The sequence below is a fragment of the Megalops cyprinoides genome, chromosome 7 (genome assembly GCF_013368585.1).
Source record: "Megalops cyprinoides isolate fMegCyp1 chromosome 7, fMegCyp1.pri, whole genome shotgun sequence".
NCBI lineage: Eukaryota > Metazoa > Chordata > Actinopteri > Elopiformes > Megalopidae > Megalops > Megalops cyprinoides.
This window is the reverse complement of record NC_050589.1, coordinates 1,568,268-1,595,188: the sequence shown is the minus strand read 5'-3', so window position 1 is coordinate 1,595,188 and position 26,921 is coordinate 1,568,268. Positions and strand designations below refer to the sequence as shown.

At 47.6% G+C, this 26,921-nt stretch overlaps 1 protein-coding gene across 2 annotated transcripts in view; it reads left to right on the top strand.

Annotated features, from left to right (window-relative positions):
* Positions 1-7,960: 7,960 nt before the first annotated feature.
* Positions 7,961-26,921, top strand: part of nup210 (nucleoporin 210) — a 34,177-nt gene continuing 15,216 nt past the window's right edge. For both annotated transcript variants that reach the window (XM_036533099.1, XM_036533098.1), the window contains exons 1-20: positions 7,961-8,616; positions 12,173-12,309; positions 13,483-13,614; positions 15,677-15,773; positions 16,590-16,740; positions 17,780-17,912; positions 18,454-18,612; positions 18,886-18,954; positions 19,422-19,528; positions 19,685-19,825; positions 19,908-20,045; positions 20,527-20,682; positions 21,113-21,311; positions 21,789-21,934; positions 23,322-23,540; positions 23,632-23,805; positions 24,336-24,528; positions 24,733-24,839; positions 26,272-26,376; positions 26,726-26,827. In XM_036533099.1, coding sequence (XP_036388992.1) covers positions 8,456-8,616; positions 12,173-12,309; positions 13,483-13,614; positions 15,677-15,773; positions 16,590-16,740; positions 17,780-17,912; positions 18,454-18,612; positions 18,886-18,954; positions 19,422-19,528; positions 19,685-19,825; positions 19,908-20,045; positions 20,527-20,682; positions 21,113-21,311; positions 21,789-21,934; positions 23,322-23,540; positions 23,632-23,805; positions 24,336-24,528; positions 24,733-24,839; positions 26,272-26,376; positions 26,726-26,827 — 2,826 coding nt within the window. In that variant the 5' untranslated portion in view covers positions 7,961-8,455. The remainder of the gene's footprint in view (positions 8,617-12,172; positions 12,310-13,482; positions 13,615-15,676; positions 15,774-16,589; positions 16,741-17,779; positions 17,913-18,453; positions 18,613-18,885; positions 18,955-19,421; positions 19,529-19,684; positions 19,826-19,907; positions 20,046-20,526; positions 20,683-21,112; positions 21,312-21,788; positions 21,935-23,321; positions 23,541-23,631; positions 23,806-24,335; positions 24,529-24,732; positions 24,840-26,271; positions 26,377-26,725; positions 26,828-26,921) is intronic.

Sequence of the window (26,921 nt, the reverse complement as noted above, 5' to 3'; positions counted from 1 at the left end):
GGTGTGCAGGTTTGCAGATGGCAATACCTGTGAAATGAGTTCAAATATAGCAGCGTAACACTGGGCAGAATACAAGTAACCTCAGCTGTCTGTTTAAAACTATCACAGCACAAAATCACATTTAAAACTAAACAGAAAATTTAATAATAATACTGTCAGGTCCTATAGATGTTTGGAGCTGCAGGCTGGCATTTTGTGTAGCTAACTGGATGGATGGAGCTTCTGGGAGGGAGTATTCACTCTGTATTATACAACATAGCAAACTACAATGCAAGCATCCCCTGCAATTAGTGTAGGCCTACGAGATGTTATTGTATCAATTTATTGGGCACCACTTCAAGTTATAAAGAAAACCAACACTGACTTCATTGAAATGTTAGCTGAAAAAAGACTATCTACTTGTATGTATCTGTAAGTTCATGCTTGCCCTGAATACTCTCTTTATGTCTTTGAGGGAGCTGTGGTTGGAAGCTCGTGAGAGAGAATTGCTTTCTTCTTCGTCTCTTATGTTTGCATCAAGGGAGCTCTGTTTAAACCTGACCTCAGGTATGTTCAGATGGGTCCCTTTGGCAGTTCATTTCTGAGATTTGGTTTGTGTATTCTGCTAGCTGCAGGGTAAGTGCATTAGGATTAGCGTATCACATCAGAATTAATACACCTGAACACCTGAACCTCTCCAGAGCAATCACCCGAGATGAAAAATACATATGAGAAGGAAACTGAACTTTTAAACTGGGTATTCATGCGAGGCATAATTAAACCTTTCCCTGATGTCTGGCTTCTGAATGAAACCACACTAACGACAGGAATTCCTGAACCTGGAAAAGAGATTTTAAACAATGACTAAAGCTTGACATTTCAAAAATTGCAATATGAAATTTAAAAAAAAAAAAAAAAAAACATTTTTCTGCATTAACATGCATGTCTATTGTTCCAGTGTTGGGAAGTTTGGTTGTGATTTTGTATTTAAAACATGAGGACAGTCACAGCCTCACAGCTCCCTGTTCACCCTCAAAGTCTGATCATTTACACACACACCTCATAAGGAGCTACACACAATCATTAAACACTGTTTCTGACCACAGAGGTGAAAAATCTTCACTTTACTGCAGAGATTCATGGCTACAAAGAGGATCCAGGTGTGTAAATATGTCAGGTAACACTGGGTAGTCAGGTGAGTGAGAGTCAGGAGTGTAATATGTCAGGTAACACTGGGTAGTCAGGTGAGTGATATGTCAGGTAACATTGGGTAGTCAGGTGTGTGATGTGTCAGGTAAGGTTGGGTAGTCAGGTGTGTGATGTGTCAGGTAACACTGGGTAGTCAGGTGTGTGAGAGTCAGGAGTATAATATGTCAGGTAACACTGGGTTGTCAGGTGAGTGATATGTCAGGTAACATTGGGTAGTCAGGTGTGTGAGAGTCAGGAGTGTAATATGTCAGGTAACACTGGGTAGTCAGGTGTGTGATGTGTCAGGTAACACTGGGTAGTCAGGTGTGTGATATGTCAGGTAACATTGGGTAGTCAGGTGTGTGATGTGTCAGGTAACATTGGGTAGTCAGGTGTGTGATGTGTCAGGTAACACTGGGTAGTCAGGTGTCCTTTCAGGTGTACTCCTGGAACAGGAGTGAATACAAGAGAATTAGGCACCTAAACAAACACAAGCAAACCTTCACTTCAGCTTGTTTATTTGCACATCATACTCCTGAGCAGTGTCTGTGCATGGTTTTACGACGGCCCCAGAAGCAGGAATGCGTTTAGACAGCAAACCACAAACTGCAGGAAATAAAACACGAGATGTCCGTCCCTATAGGGCAGACAGGAAATTAAAGAAAACATTTTAACCGTTAATCTTCACCTCTGTGATGAATGTGCTCCTATCGGGTTTCATCTCATTAGACGCCCTCAGGACCAACACCCGCAAAACTGTTGTTTTTCATCTCCTGTGAAACATATTGCTTTTAAAATGCAATCTGCGGCTGCGGCTGAAACGCGATCCGTCCTCATGTTCCGTCAGGACCGTTCGCAGAAGATGAGCCCTTTGATGTCGCGATTGCATCTCCGCGCGCTTGTTGGGTCTTGAGTTTGCGCCGCGCGTGAATGGCTTTGCCTCCATTAGAGCCGCTGGAGTCGAGTCCTCAGAGTCAATGCGCCAAAAGAGCGCTGTAAACATGATGGAAACAGAGGTAGCGCACATTCAACTCTGAGGGAGAGTCCATGTGCTAAATCCTACATGGCCTGGTGAGTTAGAATGTGAAGATGCTGCTTGTACTACATGCGCAAAAGTGTGTGGTAATGCGCAATTATTGTTGGAGTAGCACAGCCGGTGATGCTGACAGCTTTCAACAACTTGTCACATGATTGACCAGTTACCAGACGGACACAACTAAAGACACTAACAAATAAGCACGTCTTTGTGTAAAAAGGGTCAAGAAATATCCTGAAAAGTAATATTAATTCACCAAATAGCATTTGTTTCTATTTTAGAGACCGTTAGGTGGCTGGAGGGATGGCTATTGGTGGGATACCGTGGGGTGTGGTTGAGTCTCCCAATCCAACAGTGTTCCAGGCTTCAGATCCAATGATGGAGCATGTTACAGTGACCAGAATGGAGGAGATCTATATCTATATCTATATTTATATCTGGGGGCATTTCATACGTTCTTACTGAGTAAAACAGACATTTTCTGACCCAGTCTAAGTGCTTGGCGAATGATGAACTGGGTGTTGACCTGGCAGGAAGAGACAGCCGGATTATGAGAAACGCTGCTCTGGGCGTAAACACAAACAGTGGGGAGGCGGGTCTCTCTGGCAGGAGAAGAGTGGGTGCTGGCGCAAACGCTGCCCCCGGCGTGCGGCTGCGGTCGCCATGGTGCGCCGACACTGCGTGTAGCATCCTGCACCATCTGCCCCCGAAGCGGCAGAGTCGCCCTTCGCTCAGCGCCAGCCAGCTCCGGCGTGCCGCTCGGGTACGCTGGCTCTGTCACTTCACCGCAATCAACACGCTCAGCTGCGCAACGGCTATTAACTGAAGGGCTGCGTGTCGGGGCACTGCCGTTGAACCCTTGGGCGAAGTACCTAACCCACAATTGCCTCAGTAAATACCCAGCTGTATAAATGCATGAAACTGTGACCTATTCTGGATAAGAGGGTCCGTTAAATGACAATAATGAAATGCTATGATTATATATAAATCATAGAGTGGCCTCTTTATAAATAACAACATGCTGCGCGAGTCTTTCTCCGTACCATCGCTATTTTGGATTAGGCCTACTATTTGAGGGTCAGGGTGTTACATCAATTCACATGTGAGTCATTGATTAAAATGAATCATATATAAGTTTATGCACCAAATGAATCTCGGGTAAAGCTAATCAAACTGATAAAAGATTTGACGCGTAGTTGATTTGCATTTGTTCAACAGTCCAAACAATCTCACGTTGGCCTTCGTTATAGGCTGCGTACTGTATGTTGTTTATGTTTCTGTAAGAGGACCATGTACGTGATTTTAGCGATGAAGAGCACCTGCTTAGCATTAGCATTAACAAACGAAGTTCCCCAAGCGCCACGCTTAGCCCTCAGAGACTCAACAGGCTGTATTTAACGTGCATCAAAGCGGGAGCACAAAGGGCTTCAAAACATTCAAATGAGTCCCGGCTAACGGGCTAAGTCAGATCTAATCCTGTTTGTGCTACAAAGACACTGTGGAGGTTCTTCAGGGTAAGAGATGAAAGTCAGCGGCAGCGTGTCATTATGCGGTTCTTCAGCTCCGCTCAATCACTCCAAAGAGAAGCACCTCGTCTGAGGCACTCGCCCAGAGATGCGCTCAGCGTGCTTTGCATTTCACTGGGAAAAATGCTTGCATACAAAATTACTTTTATTTATTTTCTTTTCAGGTAAATTGATATATTTTAGGTTATGTATGTATTATATATGTACTTCAGCGACAGTTAAGTGTCCACAAGACTGTACTGAGATCTGCGGCTTAAACATAACACGGCCATATTTTGCCCTTAAAACTGTACTGAGATCTGTAGGTTGTCCGTGTTAGAGCTGATGGAACGTTAGGATGATGCATTTGACATATTTATTGATTTCCATGGTGACAGAAATTGTTTTTTCATCATTGACTCATAATCAAAATGTCATATGTGCGATGAATTGCTGATAATTAACTGCCAAATTGTATTACACTGTCGAGCGTGGTGTCAGCTATTTTCTCCTGCTAATAATAAATGATCTTCTGTATCTACATGCACAACGTTCTGCCACTCAGCCAGGCTCGTCGCCAGGAGAAAAATACAGAGCAGTGCAATTGCAATCCACGTATTCATATTTTAAAAAAACGTAATAAACACTATGTAGATATAAAGAGACAACTGGGGGTGCACTGAGGTCCATCTGGGGGTGCAGTACACCCCTAAGCACCGCCATAACACCGGCCCTGCATTCAGCCATGCTGACTGCGGTTCAGCACCAAGCCTCTTCTTCCCATTTCTACACATATCTGTGAATATTAAATTGCTCATGAAGTTGGATGTCTATAGCAATTCCTCAGAGAGATGTTTCAGTTACACAGTTTGATGATCATACACCTACAGAATGTATTTGCCAAATACAGTGACGCAGCAAACGCTGCTCGCGTATAACTAATAAACTCACACTTTCTCTAAAACCCGTGAAGACATTCGCTAAAGCGAATTCAAGGGTCTTTCTGATTGGAGGGATGTACCTGCAACATATAAGCTTGGAGAAAAAAAAAACTTTCTTGCCATTTAAACCTCAAGTAGCTTTTGCTCTAGTTCACCTGCATGCTGCACAGCGCCCTCTGCAGGATCATGAATAACCACCTGCTCGGGAGCCATGTCCGGGCTGTGATCATTAGGATGCTCAGATGCTCCTGTCCTGGATGCGGCGCTCCTTCCTTCTCACAAAAATGCAGATTCGTCCTGCAAAGACCTGCTAAATCAGGCAGAGCCCTGTCCCCAAAACCAGGGTGACAAGGAAACAACTGCTTTGCGCTCATAACTTAATATCAGCACAGATGGTGTAATAACACCAGCATGTTTCAGCCGTCAGCAGCTCCAAAATGAGAAGTAGAAAAAGACAGCACTTCAGAGTCCACCTCCTTCACGGTGAAGCTGATCTTCACTGAAGAGCTTCCTCATGTGCACTTTATGAAACTGAAGACACACAGTCTGACTGGGACAGACTGACTGACAGCAGGAAACATAAACCTCTCATAGTCTCGGTCACATCGGCCAGGACATAAGAACCACATTAATCATAATGTCTTTAATGTTACTAAGAAATATGAAAACATTTCATCCTGTCACCTCCGCTCTCACAACAGTAGGCAGAAAATAAGAAGAACAAATCATTGGTTGATATTTAAATACACTATATGGACAAAAGTATTCGGACGCCTGACCATTACATTGTAATGACATTGTATTCAAATACATATACTTTAATATGGAGTTGGTCCCCCTTTTGCAGCCACTCTTCTTGGAAGGCTTTCCACAAGATTTGATCTGTGGGAATTTGTGCCCATTCATTCTGTAGAGCATTTATGAGGTCAGGTACTGATGTTGGACGAGAAGGCCTGGCTCGCAATCTCCGTTCCAGTTCATCCCAAAGGTGCTCGATAGGGTTGAGGTCAGGGCTCTGTGCGGGCCAGTCAAGTTCTTCCACACCGAACTCATCAAACCATGTCTTCATAGTCCTAGCTTTGTGCACTGGGGCACAGTCATGTTGGAATAGAAAAGGGCCTTCCCCAAACTGTTGCCACAAAGTTGGAAGCATAGCATTGTCCAAAATGCCTTGGTATGCTGAAGCATTAAGATTGCCCTTCACTGCAGATAAGGAGCCTAGCCCAAACCCTGAAAAACAGGTGTGGCCAAATACTTTTGTCCATATAGTGTATGTCGCCAATACCATTGGCTACTAGTATTTCCAAATAACAATTCACAGGGAAGCGTTACTGTGGGATTTTCAGGGCTTAGAAACGTTAAGGTGTCACTATGAGAGAAATAAAAGCGCATCTCAAATGTATTCCACGCTGCACATTGCTTCACAAAGGACACTATTTTACATGGCGAATAATTTCACCAGCAGGTGGCAGTATCTGCTTATTTTAATGACTTCACAGGCAAACAATCGATCATTTCCACATCGTTCACCACAGGCGCAGGAAGCCTGCTCTGAGAATGCCCAAGATGCTTCAGGTTTTGGCTCAGTCCGAGCTCTTACTCACATAACATAATATGATTAATTATTTTTTGCTAAATGAAAGCGAGTGACCGTGTCCTCAAGACACTCAGCGATTCACCATTCATACTGTATCAGCGACATTAATTTAACATAACTGTTCCCAGATCAGGCATTCTCAGTCCATCAATTTTGACCTACAGAAGCACAGCTAGTGTGGTATACAGTATGTACAGTAGGAGTAATAGCCAATGTGTGATACATTTACTGTAGATGTAATATTTATGATACATCTGTTGTAATATGCATCAAAAACAATTACATAATTTGGACATATTTTGTGATAATCTCTGCAGACTTGCATTGCTATTTCATTCAATGTATTATTTATCTACTTTAATTTGTTACACTGTCTGCTGCCTTTATAGTTTTATAGTTTCATCTTGAATAAAATTTTAAATGGAGCAACTTACAATGTGTGATATGTACAGTATACGAATCATGTAATATGCCAGCTAATTATGCATGATTCCAAAGCATGTTGCAGTTTTCACAGATATATGGAATAGTGCATACAGCTTGGCATAAGTGTAACTGTAGATGTGTCCTGCTCAGTTTAGGGGTGATGATTGCAGACACGGCTCACCTGCTTGCCAGGTGCTCAGTTCTGCCAGCCTTTCCAGCCATGGCTGCATATGCCAGACTGCTTCAATCGCCTCACATTATCACACCAGAGCTCAGACACAGTCAGCACCACTGAACTGAGTATTGGTGAATGCATTAGGAAACTAGAGAGACAGTGCATGGTAATTCCAATGTATTGTGTAATGTGATTTATTAAGTAATTAATCTGACATCCTTGTATTATGGAGAACTTATCTTATGGTGCTAATGCCACCCACTTGGATCTCTAGTGTTTGCTGACCAGCATAGTATTGGAGTAGAGGATCCCTTTTCTTACCTACTTCTACACAAAGTCTGTAAATGTAGTCAGGAGCATACTATAATAATAATAATAATAAGAATAGTACTAGTAGTAGCAGTTGTAATAGTATTTATATTTCTTCAACTGTTCGATAGTCACTCCATAGTCACACTTACAAATGGACTTGAATCAAGGGCATAACTTTGGGTTGAACATTGGGGGGGTTGAGGTGTCCATGAATATGATTATTTGTGGGGGGGGGGGGGGGGGTGTATTGGCCGGTTTTGATTATTAGGGGGGTTACAACCCCCCCATCCCCCCGTAATTTACGGCCATGACTTGAATGCATGTACCTGCAGTCCCTCAGGATCCTACTGCGTTCTTACTGCATTACGCTACAGTTTGGCTTCCACGTGTGCCCCGCACGAAAGCCCCTCGAGAGGCAGCCCCTGAGGTAAAACCTGGATCCTACCATAGCAACACTTATTGTTGATATGTTACCATTTTTCCTATCATTCTTATAATGTGTCTATTTGATGTATATGGCACAGACATCAAGACCATGTGATGAGTAAATATGTGACGACAGAGGTCAAACATCACTGCTGTTTGAGCTGATGCGTCATCAAGCGGTATCTTCCCTTCGGTGTTGTGCAATTCTACCTTTGAAGCGCTGATCCTGAATCAGCTTATCAAATATTCACCTCATGGATACAGCGAGGCTGACACTTGAGTTCACTGATCCTGGTTTGGGCTGTCGGTAGAAAAGTCTCCGCCCCTCTAGTGTGACGTCTCTCGTCTCCCAGCATTCCATACGCTGCTCGAATAGTAGTGAATGGCGGGTATTTCCATAAGTCCGGGTGTTTAAAAATTAATAATGAGATTATTTGAAACGCGTTTTGTATTCCGCGTAGCGTTAGATGTGTTTTGTTTCGTCAGTAGCTATCGATTATTTAACGGTTCATGTGAATTTAGTGAATCTGTGATGCAGCTAGCCGGCTAACTAACGGACTTAGTGACAGTCGCGGTGCCGGGTCTCCATGCTGCCTTTGCGCTGAAACTTTATGCTACTGACCAAAACCTCTTTATTATATTTAATATACCACCAGTGGCTAACGCGGTAAAAGAGAAACAGCATACTGATTGTAACGTTTTTTCCGAGTAAACTGAACGGTGTTTCTAATTAGCCAGATCAGTGAAAATACCGTCTGAAATCAAGGATTAGACCCCGTTACTCTGAACTTTAATACGCTAATTTCTCGATCCATGCGTCTCGCTGGACATCCGGCTGGTTTTAGATCGCACGCTGCATTGTAAAAGGAAATGGCTCTGTTACCTTTGGTTTTGTTTTTATCAGTAACGGTACCCTCCCCGAGTCACTCCTCCAGCGCCTCAAAACTCAATATCCCCAAAGTTTTACTGCCTCTGGCCAGAAGCACCAGAATTAACTTCACACTGGAGGTGACCGACGGCTGCTACAGATGGTAAGTCAGAGAGCTGTGCTGAAATTCCCAGGACCAGCAGGCGCACGGAATAGCCATATAGCGATTTCGGAATGATCACCTCAGATGGAAGTATGGGTTCTCTTATTCTCACGGATAAGCATTGAGATCAATCATTGTGGGCTGCAGTGATCTGATTTGGATATTTTGAATGTACATTTAAGTAGCTAGCTACATTGGTATTATTGTGGCATCGACTTAGCGACGGTAGCTTGCTAGTGTTATGCCAGTTGTGTTTATCAGGTAGTTAGCCAGCCAGCTAAGAGGCATAACCCTGTATGCTGGGACTGATAAGATAAGCGCCCTGTTCCCTCAACCGGCTTCAGGTGCCCCTGCGCCGCCCACCCTGTTTCCGCTTCTGCGGGGTAAATGCTCTTATTTGACTTTAAAATGTTAATATTCAGAGACGCACAGCTCTGCCTTGTACAGCAGTGATATGTTAGCTTGTGTGAGGTGCTTGCTGAGAGACAGTCGTTTCTGCCCTTAATTGCACCTCTTTTCTCTGAGTGGCGGGGGCAGTTTCAGTTGCACCGTCAGACTGGATGGCAAATATCAGCCGCGTCTGCTTTCCGTTTCCGCTTCCAGCCTGTTGTCTTGAGAGGAAAAGCATGGTGTCAGCTTTTCACAGCACAGGTCGATAGTTGGTTAATTTGATGTAATGAAATACCCTATTGCAAAGGTGCCGACATTACCGTTATTGAATGGTTTTTAAAACTGGACAATACTTAAGTGTAAAGAATGGTAACATTTATGTGAATATAATTATTTAATTTGCATAAACACAATAATTAGACACACTACAACAATTAGGGCCACAGAGTGATGTGGTGGTTTGGAGCTTGAAACCCAAAAGTATCTGGTTGGATTCCCACTTGAGAAACTGCTATTTCACTTTTGGGCAATTAGTAGATTGCCTCTGAAAATATTCAGCTGTTTACATGGATAATGTAAAACGTTGTATGCTGTTTGGACAGGAGTGACTGCTAAGCCACCGCAGCGTCACAGTGCCTGCAGCTGTTTGATGTCGCATGGTTTAGCACACGCAGGCGCTTGTTTGTTTCGTGTTATATTTGTGTGCTCCTGGGGGTTTTTCCTGTATGAACCGGGACTGACTGTGGGGTGCTGAGCTCTGAGTCTCGAGTCTTGCTTTTGCACTGTGACATGCCTGTCATTGCGTGTGTGTTTGTGTTCAAGCATCACTGATTATGTCCTTCTGCTTGTCTACTCCATCCCCCTGCCCCGCCTTTCACAGTAGGATGAATGTCAGGCCCTTGCTAGCTTCTGAAACTCTGCATTCGCTGCAGGTTTCTCGCTTCACCAGCGCATGCATTTACACAGGAAATGCAACGCAATGCCACTGTGACAAAAATGCAGAAATCATCCGTATCACGCCACAACTCTGCAGCTTTTTGCAGCATTTGTCAGAGAAAACTATGGTGGAAAATAGCGAGTTTGCTTGTGCTGTATTGAGCTATATCCAGCTGGAGCGGCCTGGTCATTCTCATGTCCAAGAAGTGATGATGTCGTTTTGATTTGTGGGAACCAGATTTTGGCAAATGCAGACCCTTTCAGTGAAATGGGAAGGTTAGCTACCACATGTGTGAAGAGGACATGGCAATGTCTCAGCAGCTGCAAGAAATCCCCCTCTGAAATTTTCTGTGTGACAAGGAGAGTTTGTGGAATATGTTACCTACCACTGGCTGGAGAACATATGCTAAAAAATGTCTGTAAAGGGAATAGCTACACGAACCCAACTGTGTGAGTGTGAGTGAAAAAAACAACAACAAAGAAACCCCAAAAGTGGCACGAGGCAGACCTCCCACTCAAAGGCAGCCAAGCTGGATTTGCTGACTCACCCGACTCTTGGGATCCCCTCATGGGCCAGCTGTCTTCTGGGCTCCACAGCTACCGGAGCCAGAGTGGTGGTTTGTTCAGGTTAGTTTGATTTTCATGAAGAAATGAAGGCACAGAGACAGCAGTCCAGTGGTAGTCTGAACAGTGCAATACAAAATGGCTCAGCGCTAAAGTCCTTGTGGGCCTAAACAAACACTATCTACTTGCTGTCAGCGAAAGCTAATAGTGTCATTAAAACAACTGTGACCGTTGTATCCCCCACAAGTGCTGGCTGATAGCCACTTTGAATGCTGCTGCTTCTGCACCAAAACACGACTCAACACCGTCAGAGTCCAGCTCAGTTTCACCACCAGTGGTTTGTATATCCTCGTCTTCTGGTCAGAATCTCACCTTTAAAGGCTTACCTGCAAAAAAAATAATAGTTTTGAAATGACACAGAAGTAGTATTGTAACAAATTAAAAGTATTCCAAATTATTCAAATTATTCTATATAAAATTATTTACAGTTTGCATAATTGTTCCCCTGTGTTTGAATGTCCAAGAAACCATGAAAACCTCGGAGGGTCGTGCCACAGCCGGTCCCATATCACACGGCCTGACCCCTTGAGGCAGTCTGCACGTTTTTTCTGGCTGAGGACCTGGGGATTGATTCCCCAGCTGACCTCTGCTCTAAAGCTCCGTCTCACTCAGATGGCTTCTGCAGTATAATGCGTTTGAAGCTGAGTTTGGAATGTAGTCACTTGTCTTTATATTACAGGTAATGTAACAGACAGTGAAAGTGAACAGGTGCAGTGCTTCCTGTGAGTATGCTCGGCTGAGAGGAGCTGGCCTCGCTCTGGGCAGCGGCCTGTGAGCTGCTGTAGCTTTAACTTGCAGAGCACACTGGGGTTAAATGAGGACAGATTTCAGTGTGTCGGGCTGCAGGATCGCACAGGCTCCAGGCCCCTGATACTCTGAATAGAGCCCTTATTTATGAGTTCCAGCTGTGCACCTTCGCCGGCCATGTCTGCTTTAGCTCTGCGTTTCCTGTGTGTTCCTGGTGAGTTAGCTGGGGGTTGAATGTGCGTTTCCTGTGTGTTCCTGGTGAGTTAGCTGGGGGTTGACTGTGAGTTTGCTGTGTGCTGGCCGTAAGTTAGCTGGGGGTTGACTGTGCGTTTGCTGTGTGTTCCTGGTGAGTTAGCTGGGGGTTGACTGTGCGATTGCTGTGTGTTCCTGGTGAGTTAGCTGGGGGTTGACTGTGCGATTGCTGTGTGTTCCTGGTGAGTTAGCTGGGGGATGACTGTGCGTTTGCTGTGTGTTCCTGGTGAGTTAGCTGGGGGTTGACTGTGCGATTGCTGTGTGTTCCTGGTGAGTTAGCTGGGGGTTGACTGTGCGTTTGCTGTGTGCTGGCCGTAAGTTAGCTGGGGGTTGACTGTGCGTTTGCTATGTGTTGGCTGTAAGTTAGCTGTGCATTAGCTCGGCTGTCAGTTGATACTGGCTGTTTGTTGTGTGTGAAGATAAGATAAGATATGTGTGTGCCCCGTGCTTTGGCTTTGAGTTGTCTGTAAAGTGGCTGTTTGTTTCCCATGCATTGGCTGTTGGTTGTTTGTGCTTTGGCCGCGCGTGTTGGCCGTGCGCGTTGGCCACTTGCTTTGCTTCCCATGATCTCCCTCTGCGCTCATTGCTGTTTTGCTGGCTGCTGTAGGTCCTCCACCAGGCCAGAAGTGGCCAGTATCGAGGCGGTGGATGTGGACGATAGGCACTGCTCCCAGAAGGCCGTGCTGCAAGCTCGGTCCACCCAGCCCACCAGACTCACCAGCATCATCCTGGCAGAGGACATCTGTGAGTACGCACACAAATTCAAATGCAAATAAATTCTACCAGCACGGGAAACAGTGTTTTCAAACTCAAATGCAAATGAGCGATATCATAATGGGAAACACAGTGGATAAAACACGAAAACAATGCAGCTGGTAGTGTATAGTAGTTAATGTCTACAGTCCTTCTGCCGAGCTGCTCAGGGTCTGAACATCAGAGAGGACTTTAACTTTGCACTACAGTCCTCTGCACTGTATTCAGATGGGTCTAAATGTTAAGCATGGTTGTCACAATAAAACATAACTGTGTGATTCGTGGTAAATGGTTTCATTCAGCTGAAAGAGCCGAACAGCTCTGGCAGAGTGCAGAGGCCGCTGTGCACAGTAAGCCTCTCAGAACAGCTATAAACCCAGGATATGAGGATGCGTCTGTGGCAGGGAGAACACACCCTGGAAACACACACGGCAGGCGGCCAGTCAGCTGTTATAATGAAACGTGCTAATGGTGAACTCCTGTAAATAAAAGTATGTGTCGGAATAAACAGTTTAGTGTATAATATGTGTACATGTGAGCCGGCAGCTCTTTGGCTTGTTACTCTGTGCCTGATCTGAGGTCAGGTGAGTGCAGTTTGCCAGAGCTGTGTGATTGTTCTGGGACTGGGGCATATATTTGCATTTACAAGCAGAGGGGTAAAGCCGAAATAAAGCCTGAACCCTGGAGAGAATGAGAATATGAGGGAGTTTGGGGGTTTGAGTGCTGGAACAGCAGGGCTGTGATTGGCAGCTGTTCAGCCTGGAGCGTTGCTGTAATTCAGCTTCAGACAATGGGAAGGCAGGCAGAAAGGAGTGAATGGGCTGTAAAGTGTGTTTGTTTCCTGCAAAACATGATGAATAATTAACTAAAGCAGCACCCAGAGACAGACCGCCACACGCCCTCCCGTGGTCTTCTGAGAGACACTCTTTCTGTCTACATTGTTGCATTGTGTGAAAGATGCTGTTTTTCTTCCATCTGTGAGGAATTATCTCACTTTGCTGTAAGAGATACCCATTCCCCTGTGAGAGAATCTGTCCCTCCTGTGAAAGACCCTCTCTCTGCTGTGAAAAGCACTATCCCTCTCCTGTGAAAGACACCCTCTCTCCCTCCCTCTCTCTCTCCTGTGAAAGACACCCTCTCTCCCTCTCTCTCTGTGCTGTGTAGTGACGGGGCAGGTGCTCAGGTGTGACGCCATTGTTGACATCATCAGTGAAATCCAGATCGTCTCCACCACACGAGAGCTGCACCTGGAGGACTCTCCGCTGGAGCTGAAGATTCACGCGCTCGACTCCGAGGGTGAGGCACAGCCGCCGGTGGCAGGCTCGTCCGTGTCTCCGGGCCCGTTTCGCCTTCTCTCACGGTTCTCCGTCCCTCGCTGCTGTTTCTGCGGCCCGTTTCCTGCTTTCAGTTTTAAAGGACTCTTGTGCCACTTTAATAACTCGGACGCATGCCAGCTGGCACACAGGCTGGCCTAGCTTGTTTTGCTCTGTGGTGAAGCAGTTAGGAAACTTCACGCGTAACCGGAAGGTTGTCTGTTCAAGGCCCTTGGACCACCACTGTGCTTACTCTGAATTGCTTCTGCATAATATCCATTTATATCAATGGATTATGTGCAAAAAGTTGTGCAATTTGCCGGAGGTTGTCCTCAAACATATTGTTTTACTGTAGTTTGATATGGCATTTGTTATAAATTAATAACATGTATTAATTAACACAATGAATGTCATGCAGTGTAAGTTGCTTTAAATGAAGGGTCTGGTAATTGGTAGTGATGGTGCTAATGATAATAATAATGGTATTGTTAATGACAAAGCACATATCTCCAGGCTAAGCTCTCTGCTCCCTCTGGTAAGCCTCACTAATGCTGTTGTTTTTGCGCCTTTTCACCGGGGTTATTTTAGGTAGCCTCCTGTTGTAGATTCTTCTGTCGGGGCTGAAACCTGATCCCTCTGGAGGCCTGCCATGCGGCTGAGTGCCGTCGGCTGTGTTTTGTCAGTCGTGTGGAGGGAGCGTAGTGTGGAGGGAGCGTAGTGTGGAGGGAGCGTAGTGTGGAGGGAGCGTAGTGTGGAGGGAGCGTAGTGTGGAGAGAGCGTAGTGTGGAGGGAGCGTAGTGTTGAGGGAGCGTAGTGTGGAGAGAGCGTAGTGTGGAGAGAGCGTAGTGTGGAGGGAGCGTAGTGTTGAGGGAGCGTAGTGTGGAGAGAGCGTAGTGTGGAGGGAGCGTAGTGTGGAGAGAGCGTAGTGTGGAGAGAGCGTAGTGTGGAGAGAGCGTAGTGTGGAGAGAGCGTAGTGTGGAGGGAGCGTAGTGTGGAGAGAGCGTAGTGTGGAGGGAGCGTAGTGTGGAGGGAGCGTAGTGTGGAGAGAGCGTAGTGTGGAAAGTCTCTGTCGCACTGCGCTGCTCCTGTTCCTCAGTTTCATTCAGGCTGTGTGCTCAGTGTAATCCATTAATGACACACAGGAGGGAGAGACTCTCCGAACCAGCGTGACTGATAAAGTTTACACCCACACACACGCTGAAATGAATACGCTTCTGTTAATACTAGTAAATTACAGTCATTGCGTGGAATCGTGACCATTCTGGAAATTATTTTAACATGTAAAAAAACCCCTTTAGATATGGATCCCCCGCTCCCCACACACACACACTCATACACACATGCACACATCTGTACAACCACAGTCATGCACGCACACGCACGCACACACACGCACACACACACACACACACACACACACTCACACACACTCATACACGCACGCAGTGCCACCCAGTCTCCCAGGAGGCTCGGCGGCTCTTTGATGGTACCCTGCAGCAGCTCGGCTCATACAGGTTGGTATTCCCCATCAGGCACTTTGGCGGCAGTCAGGCATGGGAGTGTAGCGAGTTCTGAGGAACAAGAGCGAAGAATCCTTCAGATGACATCAAAGCAGTCCTGCTGCAGCATGCAAATGATATTCAGTGATATTCAACATGAAAGTGATATTCAGAGAGCCTGAGTGGCCATATGGCCATAGCACAGTACACCGAACACACTGGAGAACGGTTTGCAGCCCGGATTGCAGTGACCTGTGGCTGGAATGTGGGGCTGATATGGTGAGCTGGGTGGCGTGTTTGCTCAGCAGTCTCCCTGTGGAAATCTCCATTTTGCTGTCTGTTTCTGCTCTGCCCCCTGCTACCCTGTGGAACCGGCCGTGTGGGTTTGTCATGATGACTAAGTGTGGAGCGGCTTTTATTCCCCTGTTTACCCTCAGCAAACGCAGCGCAAAGGGGTCCTCGGGTGTCCGCCTGAGCACAGCCCGCGCGGGCAGCCTGCCCGCCCGCACGTGCGCCTGAGTGAGCTCACTCCCCCTCTCTCTGCAGGAAACACCTTCAGCACCCTCGCCGGGCTCGTCTTCGACTGGACCATTGTGAAAGACACGGAGACGGCCAGGTTCTCTGACTCCCACAATGCACTGCGGTGAGGATCCGCGGGGGTTGGCTGGGATTGCTTTCAGGGGTTCCATTGCGATTGACTGTTGTCCGTCATCTGAATTTCAAATCGTGTAGCTGTGTCACTCAGTATTATTTGAATGAGTGGAGTTTGCCAATTTAACAGCTCAATTATCATCCAGTTTAATTACTAGAACATGAGTGAGATCCATTCAGAATCATTTTCCAAGCATCATTTAATGCTTGTATGTCTAATTAATTGTTTCAGATAATGTCTTTGAAATGCGTGCATGAGTTTGTCTAATGGATATTTCATGAACCATATGCTGCCATTGTACAGGGGTATATGGATATATGACTTTCTGGACTGATCACAGATCTTCTCAGTCCTCTCCAGTGTAATCCCAAAGGTGTCGTTATTGTTCCTGGTATCAAGCTGCATTGCTGGTCTGGCTCCGCAGCTGTTTTTGCGAATTGTACAAATTGATGGTTTAAATTGGGAAGCAGATGATTTCAGCCGATGAGAGATGGACAGCCAAGCTGGCAGGAAACCGCAGCAGTGTCTCATGGGAAGCAGGAAATAGGAGGTGGTGTCTCAGGCAGACTGTTCACATTTATACCAGAGGACTGGTTGTCAGGAATCACAGGATTCAGCCTGTCTGTAGAGGCACTGCTCCTATTCCAGCACAGCTAAAATGCCTGTTCAGTCTGAGAGACTGTATGTGCTGCTTGCCCTCTCCTGCCTCCGAGGGTGCTGATCCGCACATAACTGCTAGCTGTAAACTCTCATACATACAGCTGAGTAAAGATGTTATTTCATATATTTTTTATTTTCCAATTTCAGCATCCTCAAATTCTCTGAGTCAACGTACACGCCTCCGGGCTACATTTCGGAGATGGAGAGAGTTGGGAAGCAGGGAGACATCATCCTGGTGTCTGGCATCAAAACCGGAAACGCCAAACTCAAAGCCAAAATCCAGGAAGTGCTCTACAAGGTGGGTGAGCTGTGCTAGCTTTGGTAGCAGGGGCTGTCTGAATTCACACCCAGCTGCTGTGTCTCATCAGGGTGTGACACATCTGCACTGCAGGTTATTAGAGACAGTATTTCCCCAAAGACTATACAGCCAGGCAGCATTTGCTTTTTTCCCACATTATCGGGGACCAGTGTGAGCTCAGAGCTCCGCTGTTGGAAGCAGCCGACAGACACACGCACGTTTCTGGCAGTGGAATTTCATCGAGATATTGGTTTCCTTACTCCTGTTCACACAGATCAATAAGCGGTATTGAACATTGCTGGGCTTCACTGTGTGTGTGCAATCCATTGTACTGATCTGATATCCTGCAGATCATCATCATCATCGTAACGTGATCCTGACACTTCTCTTGTAACAGTAGATGTAAAATTCATGACAGCGACAGACGTTTTTCGCGCAGACGCCAGGGAGCCACAGAGAGGACTGTTTAGCACAGGAAACGGGAGAGATGAGAGTGAGAGAAGACTCTTTTTTGAGTAAGATGGTCATACAGGCAGTGAGATGCTGTTGGAGGAAAATGAGGAGGAGACTGATGACTTATCAGTCACATGCTCTGTGATGTCATCATTTATATAGACATGTTAAATATTGGTGGATAATGGAATAATAAGTGAATGCACATTAGAAGCTGTTCACACCTGCATGAGGTATGAGTGTGATTACGGTCAGTGAAAGCGGTCAGTGAGTGAGCGAGCATGGTTACGGTCAGTGAGGTCAGTGACTGCGGTTGTGGTCAGTGAGAGTGGTTATGGTCGGTGACTGCGGTTGCAGTCGGCCAGAGTGGTTGTGGTCAGTGAGTGCAGTTGCGATTGGTGAGAGTGATTATGGTCGCTGAGGGTGGTTGCGGTCATTGACTGCGGTTGTGGACAGTGAGTGCAGTTGCGATTGGTGAGAGTGATTATGGTCGCTGAGGGTGGTTGCGATCATTGAGTGCGGTTGTGGTCAGTGAGTGTGGTTGTGGTCGGTGACTGTGGTTCTCTCCCGGTCGTATTCTCTGCAGGACGTGTCTGCCGCTGAGGTCAGGCTGCTGATTCTGGAGAACATTCTGCTGAACCCCGCCTCCGACGTCTACCTGCTAGTGGGAACCTCCATCCGCTACAGCGTCCTCAAGATCCGGCAGGGCAAAATCACAGGTGAGCTGCACCTGTCTCAGCTGCCACTTTAGCTTTCTCACCTGTCCCATGTCTGTGATCTAATGAGTATTAGTGATACACATAAACTCCTCTGTGCTCTGTTTAGGAGCTTCTGTCCCAGCGTTATGGTATTTAGTCATCTGCTTTATTACTGTGTAATTTAAAAGTCAAATTCAATTTCTTTCCTAGCTGAATGATTTTGTTAGTGATACAGTAGGAAAATTTTTGAGAAAAGTTTGACCCTCCAAAATCAGATACCCCAAAATGGGACACTGAAAATGGTTTGTCAGGTGATCACTTAGGGGCATGTCCTTCATGATGTCAAGCTGTTCTGAGCCAATCCCAGCATGATGTGTGTGGCTTTACACACCTGTCATTTCATACTGGCTGTGAAAGGGTCGATCTCTGGAACTTTCCTTCAGTAACAGGTTGTGAAAATGACCGTGATGGGTTTGGGTTTGGGTTTCACGTGACGTGGACTCGTGGCAGACGCTATTTTGTTCACCTGGTGATGAATCTGGAATGTTCTGCACTGTTTCAGAGCTGTCCATGCCCAGTGACCAGTACCAGCTGCAGCTGCAGAACAGTGTGATTGGGCCTGACGGCGACCCGGCTCTGGGGGTGGCCAGACTGGACCCAGCCACCTCCACAGTCCTGGCCCTCCAGTACGGACACACCAACGTTGTTCTGGACCACACCAGTATCCTCTGAGATCATCACGGTGAAGATGACTGCCAATCCAAAATGAACTGGCCGGAGTCTGACCCTGCAATTACAACTGATTATTGAAAATCAAATGAATAATTTAATGCAGCCTGGATTAATCATTTAATACAGGCTGAATTGGTAAAGAGAGGGAGGCACAGCAGGACAGGATTCTGCAATGTAATCACTTCTGTTAAATATGTGTATAGCTGAAGGGGTATATTTAATTCTCAGTCCGGTGTCCTCCTCCTTAACTGAAACTGTTCAGGTCTTCGCCTGCAGGGGGCGTCACGGCTGCCCAACAGCACCCTGTATGTGGTGGAGCCAGGATACCTGGGTGTGTAGTCTGTGTGTGTCCTGCAGAGAGTGCACAGTGAAAACTGTGTGTATGTCTGCATTACAGAGAGCTAATGAGAACACTGAACCAGCGACAGAGTAATGTGATAAGCTGTTCCGAATACTGAGTAACATTACCATAGTATGTACTCTAGGCTGAGTAACATTACTGCTGGGTATACTTTAGGCTGAGTCACATTACTGCTGGGTATACTATAGGCTGAGTAACATTACTGCTGGGTATACTCTAGGCTGAATAACATTACTGCTGGGTATACTCTAGGCTGAGTAACATTACTGCTGGGTATACTCTAGGCTGAGTAACCTTTAGCATTATTACCCTGATGCTGAATGCATAGATCATCTCTGAAGAGGAAGCCCACAGCAGTGTCTGTGCTCTGTTCCCATACTGACGGTCTGCTTCTGTTAGCTTACCGAGTGCTGACGTCAGTGCGTGTCTTTAAACAGGGTTTAAAATTCAGCCGGGAGATCGCTGGACCCTGGAGACCAGCCGAGTCTACGAGATAACCATCGAAGTGTTCGATAAGTCCAGCAACAGGGTTTATCTGTCTGATGTGAGTGGCTCCCCTATCTGACAGACGCAGTGGTAGATGTGAAGCAACAGATCATATAGCCTCTATTTCAACAGCAGTTGGCTGCAGTCTGTGTCCTGGTTATTATTCAGTGTGATTATCAGCTTTGTCTGAGGCAGCTTTGTGTGGTGTTTTCAGAACATACGGATCGATGCTGCGTTCCAGAAGGAGTACTTTGAGGTTCTGGAATCCTCAATGAATGGATCATACCACCGTGTCAAAGCCCTGAAGAAAGGACAGACGGTGATCGATGGTGTTCTCACGTCCGTGGTGGATCAGGTGAGTCTCTCTCTCTCTGCAGTAGGCAGGTAAGAGGAGCAGGTCTGATTCTCACTGAGTGGGTCTCTTGTGCTTGTTTCAGGACGGAGGAGTACACACGATCCCTGTCCCGGTGCGAAGCCAACAGGAAGTCGAGATCTACAACCCCATTGTCCTCAGCCCTCAGATTCTCACGTTTCCATGGCAACCCAAAGTAGGAGCGTACCAGTACACCATAAAGGTATTCCTCTTTGCAGTGGGGTGTGGTCTCTGCCACCCGAGGCTGCCCCGCCCACTCCTGCCAGTGGGTGTGTCCTGTCACTGTTTGGGGTCGGTTACTGGCTCTGTAGGGAAGCATTGTCCTGCTGTGAGACGGAATGAACGAGACCTGGATTCACAGACACTGAAGCTGATGAATGGTAATGAGGATGCCACTCTGGATGAAATGATGCAGATTTATTATCATGGGGGTAGCAGTGACATCTGTTGTGATGGTGAAGTTTTGATTTATGAGACTGTAATAAATAAAAGGGAACTTTTTTCTGTGCACTGACAGTAAATCTCTGAGACGTGTGGCGTTCTGTGCCCTGTTAGATGCCGGAGTACGGAGAGCGCGCTGTTTCCGTGGTTTATCGCAAGCTGTGATCTCCGTGAGTCAGTGGCATGTGAGATGTCGCTGAAGGCGCGTGTTTGGTGACAGCTTCCCACTGTGCTTGTCACAGGCCACAGGGGGCAGCGGAAACTTCACCTGGTATTCGTCCAACCAAGCCGTGGCCACGGTGACCGTCAAAGGCGTGATGACCACTGTGAGCGACATCGGAGTGAGTGTGATCCAGGCCCAGGACGTCCAGAACCCGCTGCACTACGGAGAGATGAGGGTGAGATTCAGTGGCTCGCTCGCCACAGCGCCCTCTTTAGCGCGGGAGGAGCACTTCTTTCACATGTCTGAGGTTTTCAGTACTGATCTGTATTCACAGTCATGTTGACCCAGCTGAGTTCTGAGCTCAGAGCTGTGCTGTCTGGCATTCACTCGGATCATCACCTCCTTAAATTATGGAGTAAGGACACAGCAAAGATGAAATACCGCTTTTCCTATGAGGGTTTGTTCAATATGAATGGATCAGTGATAACAGGCACTCTGGGCCGGTGTCTGGTCAGCAGGTTGCTGCAGCACTGTGGCAGAACTGAGCAGGAAGTTTCCTGGTTGCTGCATCAGTCTGTTACAGCGAGGAAATGTGTGAATGCAGCGGCGCAGGGCCGGGTGTGACCAGGCTGAACTCCCTCTCCTGTCTCTTGTGTGGTGCGCAGGTGTATGTGGTGGAGCCCGTGGGCATGGAGTTCACGCCCTGCCAGGTGGAGGTGCGGGAGGGCCTGGTGCTGGAGCTGCCGCTACGGATCTTCGGGGTGCTGAGTGCCGAGGGCGGAGATCGGGTGATGCTCAGCGACTGCTCACACTTCCAGCTGCAGGTGGAGATGGAGACGCAGGGCGTGTTCCAGCTGCTGGAGGGTGAGGAGGCCCTGCTCATCTCTCCCCCCTGAACCTGCTCATCTCTCCCCCCTGAACCTGCTCATCTCTCCCCCCTGAACCTGCTCATCTCTCCCCTCTGAACCTGCTGATCTCTCTAAACCTACAGATCTCTCCTCTCAAACCCGCTGATCTCTCTTCACTGAATCTGCTGATCTCTCTTCACTGAACCTACTCATCTCTCCTCTCTGAAGGAGCTCCTCTCTTAACAAGCTGGTCCTAAACCAGCTGATCTCTCACCTTTGCACCAGATCTTAAGATGATCTCCCCATGTTGAAGGAGCTTGTTTCTGCATGAGCTAAGATCTCCTCTGTGAATAAACTGATAAACAAGCTTATCTCTCCTCCTTGAAAGAGTTTATCTCTCCTGTCTTCATGTGCCTCAGTCAGGGTGTGGCTCATAGTCTTGTGTTTAGTCTGGCTGCTGAACTCTGATTGGTTGTGGCTCCTGTGTTTTCAGGGAGACTGGCACCTGGTCAGGAGCACTGCAGTGGAGTTCGGGTGCGGGGTCTTTCCCCCGGTCACACCGCCCTCCTGGTTAGTTATACCCATGGCAACGTCCATCTCAGTGCCAAGATTACGATCGCTGCCTACGAACCTCTCAGGGTAAGCTCACAGTCTGTTTTTCCCTCAGAATGAGCTCACAGCTTTTCCCTCAGAATGAGCTCACACTCATTTTCACTTTTCATGTCCATTGATGCATCCTAATGCATACAGTCTGTTCCCCGTTCTTCCTCTGCAGGGCATCCATAAAATGAGATCATTGGGAACCCAATGCTTTTGAAAGGTTATCCAGTGTTAAAAGGGGCTGGGGCTAACTTTTTTTAAAACATGCTACACAACAATATTCCACAAGAAAGTTCTAGATAAATATGACGCAAAATATTCATGTACACAGGCATATTTAGAGATGGGTATTGTGACATACATTTTGGACTTCCCTTTGGGGTTGAGCAATAACAAGAACAGGCAGTTCTCATAAATTCCCTATGGCAGGGATTGACTTTTTTGGTTTGCATACCAATTTTGCAATGGAAATTACGATTTGAATGTCTGAAAGAGAAGAATGATGCTCAGCACTCAAATGCACCTGCAAGACATCTCAGTGATTTCTGTACCCAAGCTGCAAAATGTGAACACAGTGGATATGAGTAAAGGTAATGCTCAGATGGAGTGTATGTTAAGTGCAAAAGCTGCACTGCTACATTGGAAAATGAGTTCTCACACATGCTGTTAAAACAACAAATGCAGAAGAGGGAAATTGCAGATATTTTCCTATGATCAAAATACTTACTCTTCATTTGTGGTCATCAGATTTAATGTAGTTTTAGGGAAGATAATTCATAATTAACTTTATTTTTGACAATTTCTGTGTAATAATATGGGTACTACTGAGAGTTAATGACATCCAAACTAATGTAAGGGGAAATCATGGCATTGAGATCACGAGTTTGAGAATGAGAGGCGATGGTGTGATCAATGGGGCCTCACTAATCTTGCAGGTGCAGTTAGTGTAAGCCACCTAACTGGCTAGTCAGCTAGTTATATGCTACCAGCTATTAACTACTGGCCCTCAGTGTAGTGAATGTTATTACATAAGAAAAGCTAAGTTATTGTCAAATGTAAAGCTAATGTTTTTTGGCCAACTATTGTTTTAATACTGTGGAATAAATCCTGTCTGTAGACATTGTAATTGTACAAAGAGTACAGGGGTGTCAGCTGTCAACATTTAAGATCTAAAATAGTAGTCGGATATAAAATGTTTAACGTATTTGAAAAGTCTTAACTTTAAGCACGGCTCCGAGTGAACAGTGAGAATGGAAGGTTTTACAGTGTGAAGCAGAGCTTTGATTGGTATTGTTCACGGCAGGATCCTCAGTGCTGATTTTTCTGCAGACGCCTTTGCAAATTGGCTTTGTGTTGTCATCAAAAACTGAAGCCTGACATTTTGAGTGGCTGAAATTCAACTTTTTTTCCCCCCCTGTGTTGGAAGGCTGTGGACCCTGTGTCTGTTGCCATGGTAACCTTGGGCTCCTCCAAAGACATGCTGTTTGAAGGGGGTCCCAAGCCCTGGGTTCTGGAACCTTCCAAGTTCTTCCGGAACCTGACGGCAGAGGACTCGCGCAGCGTTCACCTGGAGCTGTGCGGCCCCGCCTCCCGGAACTATGGGCAGCACTGGGTCCGAGCCACCTGCCGGGCGCTGGGCGAGCAGGTGAGGGGCGGGGCTGGAGTTACACACTCTGACCTCACTCAGAGCAGCTCGAGTGTAAACGTGTGTGTGTGAAATCTCTCTGCCTCCGCAGGTGCTGGTGGTGACGGTGGGGAACCAGCCCAGTGTCACTAACCCTTTCCCAGCTGCGGAGCCGGCGGTGGTGAAGCTCATCTGTGCCCCACCCTCACGCCTCACGCTGGTGCCCGTCTACGGCAGCCCCCAGCTCGACCTGTCCTGCCCCCTGCTGCAGCAGAACAAGCAGATGGTGAGACAGCCGCACACAGAGACACCGCACTCTCGCACAGAGACAACCACACTGTCACGGAGACAACCGTCCTCTCACACGGAGACAACCGTCCTCTCACGCGGAGACAACCGCACTCTCGCACAGAGACAACCGCACTCTCGCACAGAGACAACCGCTCTCTTGCACAGAGACAACCGCGCTCTTGCACAGAGACAACCGCGCTCTTGCACAGAGACAACCGCACTCTCGCACAGAGACAACCGCACTCTCACACAGAGACAACCACACTGTCACGGAGACAACCGTCCTCTCACACGGAAACAACCACCCTCTCGCACAAGGATTCTCACCCTCTCGCACGAGGATAGTCACCCTCTCACATGAGGATACTCATACTCTCACTTTTGTCACCATAGCAGTAGTAGTGTGAGTGGTGTGCTGTGCAGTGGGGTGTAAGCGTGGTGTAAGGGCCGTGTAATGGCAGTGTGTTTCCTTAGAACTCCGGCTCAGCACGCCTGACCGGAGCTTGGCTCTCTGCTCCCTCTCAGGTTCCCGTCTCTAACTACCGCAACCCGGTGCTGGACCTGGCCGCATACGATCAGCAGGGCCGGCGCTTCGACAACTTCAGCTCTCTGAGCATCGCGTGGGAGTCCAGCAGGGCGGCGCTGGCCAGCATCCAGCCCAGTCTGCCCATGCAGCTGTCTCTCAGCGCGGACCGCAGCGGCCAGAAGAAGCTGCACGGTACAGCTGATCTCAGCGCGCTGCGACCTGCCCGCCTGCTGGCAGCCTGAATTCTGTGCTGCCAGGATCAGCGCTGTGCTGCCAGGATCAGCGCTGTGCTGCCAGGATCAGCGCTGTGCTGCCAGGATCAGCTCTGTGCGCCGGTCTCTCTGATTCGTGTCTGCCTGTGCAGTGTGGTTTCCTCACTTCCTGGTTCTCCCGCAGGTCTGCAGACGGTGGTCGTTCACCGTGAGTCGGGCGTGGCGGCCATCACCGTGACAGCCGCGGGGTACCAGACCGCCCACCTGGAGGCGGCTCAGGTGCTGAGCCTGGTAAGAGCCACCCGCCCCGCCATGTCATGTCAGTGCGCATCTCGCTCTGAGGACGCCCCCGTTGCAGGGTGGCAGTGATTCACTTCCTGTTCACCCTGACAGGAAGCTGTAGGATAGAGACTTGTGTGACCACAAGCTGAAAACATGAACGTAACCAACAACAACACAGGGGTTGCTATGGGAACCAAAGAGAAGAATAGGAAGAGAAAGTCTTGTGAAGGCCACGCTGAAAGATGTGCTTGGGCACGAGTCTTTTATCTGTGCTGCTGAAGAGCAGATGGAAGAACATCTTCATTCAGACACAGCTCAGTTCTTACAATGATTTCACTCTAGTTTAAGGGCTTTTCAAAACCAGAACTGAACATGTAGTAGCAAATAACAAATTATTAAAAAATCAAATACTTTAACAATAGAGTAAAAAGTACTTACATAAGCCCACACACAGGTCATAAAACATGTAAAACCTGTTGGAACTTGCTTCGAGGAAGTAAAAAATAATGATACTAGCCAGCTGGCCAAGAAATGAAAATAAAGACAACACAAAAAACAGCACATGCATGGATCTTCCGTATAACTGGCCTTCTCGTTACATAGATGACTAAAACGGGCAGGTGAATGCTTGTTAACTGATTAACTACATGGCGAACTCATGGCTCTAACTCCTGCACCACGTCAGTGTCTTGCCTGTGTCTCCTACACAGCACACCGATCCCGATCCCTCCCTCTGTAAGCTCTGGGCTCTGATGGCTGTTTCTGATAGCTGTTTACTCACAGTCATCAGTTCACTGCAGGTGCTGTGTGGATTTACTGATCTGCATGTGGTCTGGATGGGCTGGTAGTGGACACAAGTAGCAAATGTACCGTATTGATTTACAATAATAAGCAGAGAATCTGCCTGACATCTCCGCTGGAACCAGTGCACATAGTGTAAATCAGCCTGCAGGTTGAACAGATATGAATATAAACATACGTGTGTCACAGGTAAGCTCAGTGTTGCCATGCTGTTGATTGATTGGGAATGTACTCACTGATGGGCTGAAAGGTCATTTTCCTCTCTCTGTGCCCTCCTCTTCCTGTCTCTGTGCCCTCCTCTTCCTCTCTCTGTCCCCTCCTCTTCCTCTCTCTGTCCCCTCCTCTTCCTCTCTCTCCCCTCCTCTTCCTGTCTCTGTCCCCTCCTCTTCCTGTCTCTGTCCCCTCCTCTTCCTCTCTCTGTCCCCTCCTCTTCCTGTCTCTGTGCCCTCCTCGTCCTCTTTCTGTCCCCTCTTCCTCTCTTCTCCTCTTCCTCTTCCTCTCTCTCCCCTTCTCTTCCTCTCTCTCCCCCCCTCTTCCTCTCTCTCCCCTCCTCTTCCTCTCTCTCCCCCCTCTTCCTCTCTTCTCCTCTTCCTCTTCCTCTCTCTGTCCCCTCCTCTTCCTCTCTCCTCCTCTTCCTCAGCACGAGCCCCTGAGCCCGGTGTCGGCCACGCTGGAGCTGCTGCTGGTGGAGGACGTACGGGTCAGCCCTGAGGCCGTCACCATATACAATCACCCCGACGTGCGGGTAGGGCGTCACACATCCCGCTACGCTCTCACACACACACACCCCGCTACGCTCTCTCACACACACACACACACCCCGCTACGCTCTCACACACACACATACACACCCCGCTACGCTCTCTCACACACACACACACACCCCGCTACGCTCTCACACACACCCCTACCCCCTCACATGCTCCTGTGTCTAAATCTCGCTCCCTTGTAGGTCTCTCTCCAAATGTCATTCCTAGTAGTCCTCCTCTCTAATTCTCCCTCCTATATAGGTCCCCTGTAGTCTCCCTCTGTTAACCCTCTGAGTGCCACGCAGCTCCTCTGTATCAGCCTGTGGTTTGGCGGCTGTCTTGCAGGCGGACCTGGCTTTGAAAGAGGGCTCTGGGTATTTCTTTTTGAATGCCAGCGCTGGAGGAATCGCAGACTTGGTTTACCAGGAGAGCCAGGCAAGCGCAGAGGTAAGGAGATAGCAGGAGCCAGGACTGTGGAAGTGGCAGGTGGAGCTCCGGAGCATTCTGTCACCTGTGCCTCTGTCTGTGGTGTCTGTCCCAG